Source organism: Vulpes vulpes, chromosome 1, assembly GCF_048418805.1.
Source record: "Vulpes vulpes isolate BD-2025 chromosome 1, VulVul3, whole genome shotgun sequence".
NCBI classification, from domain to species: Eukaryota; Metazoa; Chordata; class Mammalia; order Carnivora; family Canidae; genus Vulpes; species Vulpes vulpes.
Window position 1 is genome coordinate 153,049,107 of NC_132780.1, and position 12,228 is coordinate 153,061,334.

The 12,228-nt window shown below is 39.8% G+C and overlaps 1 protein-coding gene across 1 annotated transcript; it reads left to right on the forward strand.

Annotated features, from left to right (window-relative positions):
* The first annotated feature begins 376 nt into the window (after positions 1-376).
* KIAA1586 (KIAA1586 ortholog) lies at positions 377-10,739 on the forward strand. The gene is made up of 4 exons (XM_072734732.1): positions 377-521; positions 1,066-1,149; positions 7,146-7,226; positions 8,486-10,739. The coding sequence occupies exons 1-4, from the start codon at positions 501-503 to the stop codon at positions 10,658-10,660; spliced, it is 2,361 nt and encodes a 786-aa protein (XP_072590833.1). The 5' UTR covers positions 377-500; the 3' UTR covers positions 10,661-10,739.
* The last annotated feature ends 1,489 nt before the right edge of the window (positions 10,740-12,228 follow it).

Sequence of the window (12,228 nt, forward strand, 5' to 3'; positions counted from 1 at the left end):
AGAAAGGTAGGGAGTGGGAAACCGTGATTGAGAGAGAAACGTCATCTATTATACTACGCTATAGTAGTATAGTAACAGCTTAGAGGAACACAAGAGCCACCATTCAGAGCCCCTCTCCACTCTTCAACTATGCGGGTGAGTCTCAGGAGCGACGAGAACTACAACTCCCAGCTTCCCGCGCGGCGCGAGGGAGGCGGGCCCAGACTGCGCCACAGAGGCTCGGGGGTGGAGCGGGCCACAGCAGGCCGCTCCGCCTTTTGACGCGGTTTCGCACCTCTTTCCGCCCGCGGCCTCGGCGGCGTCGGCGGCGTCGGCGCTCACGCAGGGGCGGGTCACGGCGGCGCGAAGCGGTGCTGGGCGGGAAGGCAAGTCGTGGCGGCGGCGGCGGCGGCGGCGGCGGCGGCGGCGGGCGCAGCAGCGACAGCGGCGGCAGCGGCGGCGGCGGCGGCGGCGGCGGGGCCCGCAGGAGCGGCGGTGCTGTCAGTTAGGCCGTCGGAGAAATGGGAGACCCGGGGTCGGAGGTGAGTGGTCGAGCGTCGGGCCGCGGCATGGCGAGCCGAGCCGGCAAGGGCTTTGTGTTTGGCGGAGTGTGAGGCCTGGTGCGCGGCGGCAGCCCCGCGGCGGGGCGAGAGCCTCGGCGGCCCGGGCCGAGCCCAGCGGGCGGGCCCGGTGCGGGTGTGAAGGAGGACCCGGCGGCAACAATGGCCGCCCGGCGGCCCCCGGCTCCCTGCGCCGGCCCCGGAGCTCCCCGTGGCAGCTGCTCCGGCCGCGAGAGCGACATTTTGAGACAGGCTCGCCCCTGGGCGGGGAGCGTGCATCCCTCCTCCTCGAGGAGACGGGGGGATGCGCGGGGGCTGGTGAGTGGTTGTCGGCGGCGTCCGCTGCCTGTGGCTCCACGTCTGCAGAGGCATCACCCGCCTCCATCGGCTCTGCGTGCGCTTGGCTCCACTCGCTTTCCTCGAGAGCTTGCTGTTAGAGCGCTCCCCGTTTTCGTTCCTTCGGGGACAGTCTCTCCCTCCGAGGCTGTGGCTGAATAGCTGAGCATGTTCTGGCTTGTTTTTATAGATGATAGAATCTGCCCCTCCAGCTGGGCCCGAGGCATCTGAGGCAACGACGGATGAAAACGAAGATGACATTCAGTTTGTTAGCGTAAGTAGCAACGATGTTCGGGTTTTCCTCGGAATCCCGAGACCCTGCGTGGTAAGCCCGTTATGTGAGGATACCTCACCTGCGCGTTCTCCATTGAGCCGCCGGGTATGAAGGTCTGGTAGGTGCACCAGACACTTGGGGGCTTGGCGTAGGGTTAGGACATTGACCAGAGGAGGTCTCTGAGCACCTGCACTGGACACCGCAAAGACTGTTCGAAAAAACATGCCTCGCATTTAATCATGCTTCTTGTGCCTTCTTAGCGCCATTTTATGCTTAATCTGCGCGAAGTTCTGGTCTCTCAAGAGTGTCCTCTAAGAGATGACCTGCAGGTTAGAGGGAAGGGGCCGCTAACAGATGAGGAAGCAGGTAGAAAACAAGAAGGGTTGCAGGAACTCAAAATCTGAGCGTTCTCTAGTTTCATGACATGAAGGCAAATAGCTTGAAGACTTCACCAACCTCTGAGATTATCATGTTACAGCATAGTGCAAGTACAACATCTCCTGAATCAGAATTTGAAGGCGGAACCCAGGAATCTCTACCAAGAGACAAATAAAGGGACATATGGCTCTGTGAACCATGCTTTTTGTATTGGTTTTGGGGGAAAGGGCGTCCTGATGTATTTTGGGATGGTCTTCACCCAAAACTAAAGTTTTACAAAGACACTGTTTAAAGTGGTATCTTAGTAGCTAAAAACTTTTCCAAAGCAGTAATTAGTTGAAGTTTGCTATTAAAAATGTATAATTTTTCGGGATCCCTGGGTGGCGCAGCGGTTTGGCGCCTGCCTTTGGCCCAGGGCGCGATCCTGGAGACCCGGGATCGAATCCCACGTCAGGCTCCCGGTGCATGGAGCCTGCTTCTCCCTCTGCCTATGTCTCTGCCTCTCTCTCTCTCTGTGTGTGTGACTATCATAAATAAATAAAAAAAAAATTTTAAAAAAATGTATAATTTTTCTTTAAATGAGTGCCTGTTTAATGTTTGTTAATTGCTCTCTAGGTTTAGGGCAACTTGATACAACAGTTTTCTTTTTCAAATATCAGTTGTTCTCTAAATCAAATAAAATCCCATCTTTAAACATCGTGGTAGTAACACATGGTTTTTTGTTCTCGTAGGGTGGTAGAGAAATTCTTTGCAAGAACATTTCCTTGACATTTTTCCCTGTTAACAGTACATATAGTAACCCCCCTTTTTTTTTACACTCAAGACCTTATAAATTAAGGGGTACCAAGAGAAGTTTAATGTTGATTCTGCCTTCCCTGTGTTGTGGATTAAGTGATGTAGCTATGGAAATTGAAGAGCCACAGTATCTGTTTTTTGTACTGAAAAGTATTTGGAAGGAATATTTCATGGGTCTTCGGGAAAAATAATTTTGGTTCTTCCTGAGTATAGTATAAAAAAGAGGGGATCCCTGGGTGGCGCAGCGGTTTGGCGCCTGCCTTTGGCCCAGGGCGCGATCCTGGAGACCCGGGATCGAGTCCCACATTGGGCTCCCAGTGCATGGAGCCTGCTTCTCCCTCTGCCTGTGTCTCTGCCTCTCTCTCTCTCTCTGTGACTATAAGTAAATAAAAATTAAAATAAATAAATAAATAAATAAATAAATAAATAAATAAGAAATGACAGGACACCTGGGTGGTTCAGTGGTTGAGCATCTGCCTTTGGCTCACGTCATGATCCTAAGGTCTTAGGCTCCACATCAGGCTCCTCACAGGGAGCCTGCTTCTCCCTCTGCCTGTGTCTCTGCCTGTCTCTCTCACGAATAAATCTAATAAAAAAAAGAATGAGACATTATAATCTTGATGCTATTTTGTGCAAGCAGAACTAGGAGTGACATAGGTGTTATGACACATTCCTTTGAGAAAAGGAATCTACAAAATTAAGATTGGAAACACAATTAGGTATAAGTTTATATACTCTGTGGAATAAATTATTACAAATTTTTACTGAGTTAACACGTCAGCTTTTGTTCGTTGAGGCTTAAAAATCTCTAAATTTAACTTAAAGTATAATCTTTTGTATATTTGCATCCAGAGTTTTGTACATCCAACTTGATAGAACTTAATTAGTTTTGTTTCCAAAAAGGATCCAATATTGGACAGCTCCATAAGGAGAAGCCAATTATACAGGCATACCATGTTTTATTGCCCTTGATTTTATTGTGCTTTGCAAATACTGTATTTTTTACAAATTGAAGGTTTGTGGCAATCCTGTGTCAAGCAAGTCAGTTGGCACCATTATTCCAATAGCATCTCCTCACTTTGTGTCTTTCTTACATTTCAGCAATTCATACAGTATTTTTTTTTAATATTTTATTTAATCATGAGAGAGAGACTTTCTGCCCCTGGACACCGCCGAGTAAGCATCGTTAAAGTCTCCCTCTCACCGCTGTCATGTCTAAGTCAGAGTCTCCTAAAGAGCCTGAGCAGCTGCAGAAGCTTTGAGCTTCAAAACCACTGATAAGAGTTTGAGGAGCCATTTTGAGCAATGGGGGACGCTTACAGACTGTGTGGTAATGAGAGACCCCAACACCAAGCACTCCAGAGGCTTTGGGTTCATCACGTATGCCACTGTGGAGGAGGTGGACGCAGCCATGAATGCTCGGCCGCACAAGGTAGACAGAAGAGTCGTGGAACCAAAGAGGACTGTTTCCCGAGAAAATTCTCAAAGACCTGGTGCCCGCTTAACTGTGAAAAAGATTTTTGTTGGTGGCATTGAAGAAGACACTGAAGAACATCATCTAAGAGATTATTTTGAATAGTTTGGGAAAATTGAAGTGATTGAGATCATGACTTACCGAGACAGTGGCAAAAAGAGAGGTTTTGCTTTTGTGACATATGACAACCATGACTCTGTAGACAAGATTGTCATTCAAAAACACCATATTGTGAATGGCCACAACTGTGAAGTAAGGAAATCCCTATCGAAGCAAGAGATGGCTAGTGCTTCATCCAGCCCAAGAGGCCGAAGTGGTTCTGGAAACTTTGGTGGTGGTCGTGGAGGTGGTTTTGGTGGGAATGACAACTTTGGTCGTGGAGGGAACTTCAGTGGTTGAGGTGGCTTCCGGGGCAGTTGAGGTGGTAGTGGATATGGTGGCAGTGGGGATGGCTATAATGGGTTTGGTAATGATGGAAGCAACTTTGGAAGTGGTGGAAGCTATAACAATTTTGGCAGTTACAATCAAACCTCAAATTTTGGATCCATGAAAGGAGGAAATTTTGGAGGCAGAAGCTCTGGCCCCTATGGTGGTGGAGGCCAATACTTTGCCAGACCACGAAACCGAGGTGGCTATGGCGGTTCCAGCAGCAGCAGCAGCTATGACAGTGGCAGAAGGTTTTAATTACTGCCAGGAAACAAAGCTTATTAGCAGGAGAAGAGAGCCAGAGAAGTGACAGGGAAGCTACAGGTTACAACAGATTTGTGAACTCAGCCAAGTACAGTGGTGGCAGGGCCTAGCTGCTACAAAGACATGTTTTAGACAATACTCATGTGTATGGGCAAAAAACTCGAGGACTGTATTTGTGACTAATTGTATAACAGGTTATTTTAGTTTCTGTTCTGTGGAAAGTGTAAAGCATTCCAACAAAGGGTTTTAATGTGTTTTTTTTTTTTTTTTTTTTTTGCACCCATGCTGTTGATTGCTAAATGTAAGTCTGATCATGATGCTGAATAAATGTGTCTTTAAAAAAAAAAAAATCATGAGAGAGAAGGAGGCAGAGACACAGGCAGAGGGAGAAGCAAGCTCCAAGCAGGCAGCCTGATGTGAGACTCGATCCCGGGACTCCAGGATCACGCCTCGGGCCAAAGGCAGGCGCTAAACCACTGAGCCACCCAGGGATCCCTCACAATATTTCTAACTTTTTCATTATTATATTTGTTTTAGTGATCTATAATCAGTGATGATAACTCACTGAAAGTGATGGTTAGCATTTTTTAGCAACAAAGTATTTTTTAATAAAGCTGTGTACCTTTTTTTAGACATAACACTATTACATACTTAATAGACTACAGTATAGTATAAACATAACTTTTATATGCACTGGAAAACCAAAAAATTCATTTGATTCACTTTATTGTGATACTCTATCATTGTGGTCTGTAGTATTTCAGAGGTATGCTTGTATGCTCTAAGTGGAATTGAAATATCAGAAGAGAGTAAAAAATATTCCTACTACCTTTATTTAATTTTTTGTTGTGTTTTTTTTTTTTTTTTTTTTTTTTTTTTTTTAAGATTTTATTGTTGGAGCACCTGGGGTGGTTCAGTCGGTTAAGCTTCTGCCTTCAGCTTGGGTCCTGGTCCCAGAGTCCTGAAATCAAGCCCTACCTTGGGCTCCCTGCTCAGCAAGGAGTCTGCTTCTCCTTCTCCCTCTGACTCTCTCCCCTGCTCATGTTCTCTCTCTCTCGATCACCCTCTTTCAAATAAATAAAATCTTAAAAAAAAAAAAAAAAAAAAAAGATTTTATTGTTAACTAATTGACACATCCAACATGGAGCTCAAACCTACACCCTGGGTCAAGAGTCACATGCTTCTACTGAACCAGCCAGGCACCTCTCTATTGCCACTCACACAAAAAAACAGTGGTAATTTTTTTTTTTTAAACAGTGGTAATTTAATTAATTTAATTCTACTTTAAAATCTCTCAGAGAGGGACGCCTGGGTGGCTCAGCGTTTAGCGCCTGCCTTTGGCCCAGGGCATGATCCTGGAGTCCAGGGATCAAGTCCCGCATCAAGCTCCAGCTTGTGTCTCTGCCTCTCTCTGTGTCTCTCACGAATAAATACATAAAGTCTTTTAAAAAATAAATAAACATAAAATAAAATCACTCAGAGACAGAATTTACTTCCCTTTGTGACTCCATTGTATGCTGGGCTCCACCTGGATATACCTATTTCTCTGCTTTTTTACAGTACCACCCAATAAAGATGAAATGCTGTTGGGTACAGTTCTCTGAGTGAGGGTTCTTCAGATGCAAAAACTTACTATTTAATGTATCTATAATTATGGATTCCTTAGTCTTCATATAAATCTCTTTCCAGCCTTCAGTCTACATGATAGCATAGCATCCTCTTTGTGTTCTACCATACCATCTATATGTTGATGCAGCTAAATAAACACAATATGCTGAAAGGAATGATAAAAATTTGTAGATAAAAAGAGCTCTTACCTTTGATACAAATTTTATTGTAATATACATACAGAATAGCGTACTTCCTGATTGTTGGTCTTGCCTTCACCCTATTTTAGTACTACATACCTGTTTATTTGGATTATCTTGTTACTAGTCTTCCCACACTAAATACTTTGCTGATCTTGAAACCCAGCTCTAATGTTCCTGATCTAAGTTTCTGACCCAGGTATTTAGGGCCAGTGTGTGTTGCAGGTAGTATGTATGTAAAGAAAGAATTGAGAAACTCAGGGGTTGATGTTTGTTTGTGAAAGGATATGAAGAATAAAGCAGAGCTACTTAAGAATTCTGATTTTTGGGACACCTGGTGGCTCAGCGGTTGAGCGTCTGCCTTCGGCCTGGGGTGTGACCCTGGAGTCCCAGGATCTAGTCCCACATCGGGCTCCCTGCATGGAGCCTGCTTCTCCCTCTGCCTCTGTGTATGTGTCTCTCTGCCTCTCATGAATAAATAAGTAAAATATTTTAAAAAAACAACTGATTTTTGAGCTTAGATATCTAAAAGATTATTGGTAGTCATCTAGTTTAAAAAAAAAATAGTGCTGTGATAAAAGTCTTTTTAATGCTCTCCCTATACTATTTCCCATTTCCTAAGGAATCCACATGGCTTTATTCCTCTATGTAGATTTAGTTTCTCTTTGGGTCTTGTTATCATTACTTATTCATCTACTCTGAGTCTTTTTCTGTGCTTGTTTTGTTTCTGATTATTTTGTGCCACCTGTAAGACTTTTTCTAAGGAACAACAACAAAAACCTACTGATTATAGATGCAAGTTTGGTTTGAATGGTTTTCATGACTTGTAAATTTGATCAATTCTTTTTTAGGAAGGACCATCAAAATGTGTTCTTGAATACAATTATCTAGTCTGTAGTGATAATGAAAAGCCTAGCACCTGTCATAATGATGTAAGTATGTTATATTTGTGGTTTCTCAGTTCCGTAAGTGCAAAGTGTGTTGGAAGTGGCTTGAACTGGCTTGCAAGAACTGATTGTTAGATTTTTCAGTTTTGTGAGCATAACCATTTTGTGAGCATAACCATTATTAAAAATTAAAGTATATTAAAAAGATTAAAGTAAAAAAAAGATTAAAGTATATAAACTTATAAGGAAATAAATTGTTACATTTAAGGTAGAAAATACTCAAAACTCATCATATATTAATTTGAGGTTACTTATACCTATTGTATCTGAATGGTAAAAAAAAAAAATACTATATAACAGCACACTCCTGCAACATAATTAGAATACTTACACCAAGGTAAATGTCAAACTACAATTTGGGGCTTGATTTATTATTTATTGATTATGTAAACTTTAAAAAGTGATGGATAAAATGTTTATGCAGATTAAGCCCAAAAATTTGATACACCTCTAAATTGCTAGACTGTATGCTATATGAAAAATTGAGGAAACCTTGCAGTACTTGAAAACTCTTTTTTAATTTAACAAAGATGTTGATATTGATGAGTGGGTGGTGTTCTGGTATACATCTTCACTTTTTCACTTTTTGTCTTATTAAGGAAAAATATTAACCACTTTTCACATTAGAACTATACTCATTTGGGGATCCCTGGGTGGCGCAGTGGTTTAGCGCCTGCCTTTGGCCCAGGGCGCGATCCTGGAGACCCGGGATCGAATCCTACGTTGGGCTCCCGGTGCATGGAGCCTGCTTCTCCCTCTGCCTATGTCTCTGCCTCTCTCTCTCTCTCTCTCCCTCTCTGTGACTATCATAAATTTTAAAAAAATTAAAAAAAAAAGAACTATACTCATTTGTAAATCATATGAGCAACTTCTTCGTCCAATTGGATGATAATCAGACAGACATAGTCTGATTTTGTAACATTATTATAAAATTTTAAAAACAGGTGCCTTGGCTGGCTCAGTCAGGAGGATCATATAATTATTGATCTCAGGGTCGTGAGTTGGAGCCCCACATTGGGTGTAGAGATTGCTAAAAAGTAAATGAACTTAAAAAAAAAATGATAGTGAATTTTTTAAGAAATAGCAAGTCATATTGAAGTTATAGGTACAAACCAAAAATCAAGGTAAGTATTTTAATTCAAAATTTATTTCTAAAATTATATAAAATCACTAGCAGAAGTTTTTACATTAACCCTTAAAGTGTTGTTAAGAACTTTACTTATATATGTAAAATTATTTTTCAGATTCTGTTCCCTAAAATGCCAAAACGGCAGGGAGATTTTTTGCGTTTTTTAAATGTGAAGAAGGTGAAAACAGACACAGAAAGTAGTAATAACAAAAGTCAATGTGAATTGTCTAAGTCAAAGGAACCGAATTTCAAATACGTTGAACAGCCAATCACTGAAGAAAATCCCTCATGTTCATCAAAGGAAGAAACAGATAATCTTTTGCTTCCAGATTGTTGGAATGAAAAACAAGCATTGATGTTTACAGAACAATACAAATGGCTTGAAATAAAAGAAGGTAAATTAGGATGTAAAGATTGTTCAGCAGTTCGGCATTTGGGATCGAAAGCAGAAAAGCACGTCCATGTGTCCAAGGAATGGATTGCATATTTAGTAACTCCTAATGGCAGTAATAAAACTACTAGACAGGCTTCTCTGCGGAAGAAAATTAGGGAACATGATGTTTCTAAAGCCCATGGTAAAATCCAGGATTTGTTAAAGGAATCAGTTAATGACTCAATTTCTAATTTAGTACATAAACAAAATAATAAAAATATTGATGCTACTGTAAAAGTTTTCAATACTGTTTACAGTTTAGTAAAACATAATAGACCTTTATCTGATATTGAGGGGGCAATAGAATTACAAGAGAAAAATGGAGAGGTCAACTGTTTAAATACGCGATACAGTGCAACAAGAATAGCAGAACACATCGCAAAAGAAATGAAAATGAAGATATTTAAGAATATTATAGAAGAGAATGCCAAAATCTGCATCATAATTGATGAGGCATCTACAGTTTCAAAGAAAAGCACTCTAGTGATTTATCTCCAGTGCACAGTTCATTCAGCTCCCACACCAGTTATGTTGTTTGTTGCTTTAAAAGAATTGGTGTCAACCACAGCAGAGTATATTTTCAATACAATATTGAGTACTTTAAATGATTGTGGCTTTACTGATGAATATTTGAAAGCAAACTTAATTGCATTTTGTTCTGATGGTGCTAATACAGTGTTGGGAAAAAAGTCTAAAGTAGCTACAAAGTTGTTAGAAAATTTTCCTAAAATCATTATTTGGAACTGTTTAAACTATCGATTGCATTTGTCACTTGATGATTCAATATCTGAAATAAAACAAGTTAATCATTTTAAACTATTTCTTGATAAAATTTATTCCATTTATCACCAGTCTAATAAAAATCAAAACAAACTTTTAGAAACTGTAGCTAAAGATCTTGAAATTGAAATTATTAAAATTGGCCGGGTAATGGGACCAAGATGGGCGGCATGTAGTTTACAAGCGGCTACTGCTGTATGGCATGCATATCCTGTATTATATATGCATTTTTCTAATTCTCACTCTGGTTTGGCAAAGAGACTAGCTAACATTAATTTTTTGCAAGACCTGGCTTTAATGATTGACATTCTTGAAGAATTTTCACTACTTTCAACTGCATTACAGGCAAGATCAACTAATATTCAAAAAGCACAAAAATTAATCAAACGCACCATAAGAGCTTTGGAAAATTTAAAAATTGGTACTGGAAAGCATGAGTCTCAAATTGAAGGTTTGATTAAGTCAGATAAGTTTAAAGATATTCCATTTAATAAAAATAATAAATTTAATGCTCTTCCTAGAAGTATGTTACTAGAAAATATAATTGAACACATGCACTTACGCCTTGTATCTGACAGAAACCACAATGAAAGTATTTTTGATTATTTTGACTTGCTAGAACCTTCTGCATGGCCTTATGAAGAAGTAACTTCACCATGGATAGCTGGTGAAAAAAAATTATTTCATCTATGTGAAATTTTAAAATATGAAATTGATTTGAGTGACTTTCGGGAATTTGTAAATAATAATATAAAATCAAACAATGTTTCCATTCCTACAACTATACAAAAAGCTAAAAAGATAGTTAACACTATTGCAATCAATAATGCTGAAGCTGAAAGAGGATTCAATTTAATGAATATAATTTGTACAAGGGTGAGAAATAGTTTAACAATAGATCACATATCAGATTTAATGACAATAAATTTATTGGGGAAAGAGTTAACCGATTGGGATGCAACACCATTTGTAAAGTCCTGGTCAAATTGTAATCATAGGTTGGCTACAGATACAAGAGTTAGGCAAAAATCAACAAAAACCTATGAGAATCAGCTGGCTATATGGAACTTACAATAAAGGATATTGTATATGTTTTTATCATTTGTAATTGTGTGCTACACATCTTTTATATATTAAAAAATTTTTTGAAAGCCAATTGTTAAACTTTTATTAACATATTGTTTAAAAGGCATTCTCCAAAGAGATGAACTTGATTGTTGTTTTTAGGAGCTTTATAAATTTTTTTAGAGATTGATAGTGGACCATGATGTATATTCCAAGGAGTCCTATACAGAGTATCCAACCATTTCCATTTCTGCTGTCTTACTTTAGTAAGGATGCAAAAGAATTACAATCCAGTAAGTTCTAAACCCTGGAAATTATATAAAATAAATGAGAAACGGAATAAAAACTGTAAGCCTTTTGGCTTTTACTCATTTCTGTATCTGTGCTAATACAGTAATCTATAGGTATGTGTGGCCATTAAGCACTTGAAATGAGCTCAGTAGGACTAAGTGAATTTTTTAATTTAATTAAATATAAAAAAGCAATGAAGGGAGGCAGCCCGGGTGGCTCAGCGGATTAGCGCCGCTTGCAGCCCAGGGTGTGATCCTGGAGACCCCAGATAAAGCCCCGCGTCGGGCTCCCTGCATGGAGCCTGCTTCTCCCTCTGCCTGTGTCTCTGCCTCTCTCTCTCTCTCTCTCTCTCTCAATAAATTTTTAAAAAATCTTAAAAAAAAAAAAAAGCAATGAAGGGACACACCTGGATGGCTCAGTGGTTGAGCATCTGCCTTTGGCTCAGGTTGTTATCCTGGGGCCCTGGGACTGAGTTCCACATCAGGCTCCCTATGGGGAGCCTGCTTCTCCCTCTGCTGATGTCTCGGCCTCTCTGTGTCTCTCACATGAATAAACAAATAAAATCTTAAACAAAAGCAATTAACATATTTTCAATTCAATTTTTTTCAAAATATAGTTACCTTGCTTGTGATTATTGTAGTATGCCTGTCAAACTCCTGTGTCGTGTAATACTGCATAAAAACACATCACTGAATTGATGTCAACAGATGGGATTTAGTGCACATTTTTTTCTATGAATCAATGTAACAGAATCTTTACCTGAGCATTTCATACAGATAACAGGAATTACAGTGATACTTCTATAAATCATAATTGATCATTAAAATACTTATTTTTCTAGTTCAGACATGAATACTCATTTTTTAATTTAAAATGAAGGCATACTGAAAAAGAAGAGATGCAGAAGCTAGTACTACAACTGGAACAATTAACTGGAATTAAGTTACAGATTTCATGATGAATGATAATTACATTTGGCTGTCGCAGATAAAAGCTGTTATTTAACAAAGCAGAAAATACTGAGTTTCAGCAAATGCATAATGAATGAAATCTTTGAAAGTCAAGTTGAAATTTAGTCACTTGAAATCAAAATTAAAGGTTCAAAAATTTTTGTAATAATTTTTAAAGTGTTGAGCTCACAAAAGTTTGGCCAGCTATAAAACAGCTTGGGTTTTCACATGAAAAAAACTGGTTTTGGATAGAAAATAAAATATTTCAGTAATAGAAATTGTTAGAAAATTATGAATTAAAGCCTAAAATATGTTTTGTAGGAAGGTACAAAGTCCTTC

What these genes read in the sequence shown, in the direction of transcription:
- KIAA1586 (XM_072734732.1), top strand. Translation starts at nt 501, where the DNA reads ATGGGAGACCCGGGGTCGGAG. An exon ending in ATGACATTCAGTTTGTTAGC is followed by an intron (nt 1,150 to 7,145) that starts GTAAGTAGCAAC and finishes ATTCTTTTTTAG; the next exon opens with GAAGGACCATCAAAATGTGT. An exon ending in CTAGCACCTGTCATAATGAT is followed by an intron (nt 7,227 to 8,485) that starts GTAAGTATGTTA and finishes ATTATTTTTCAG; the next exon opens with ATTCTGTTCCCTAAAATGCC.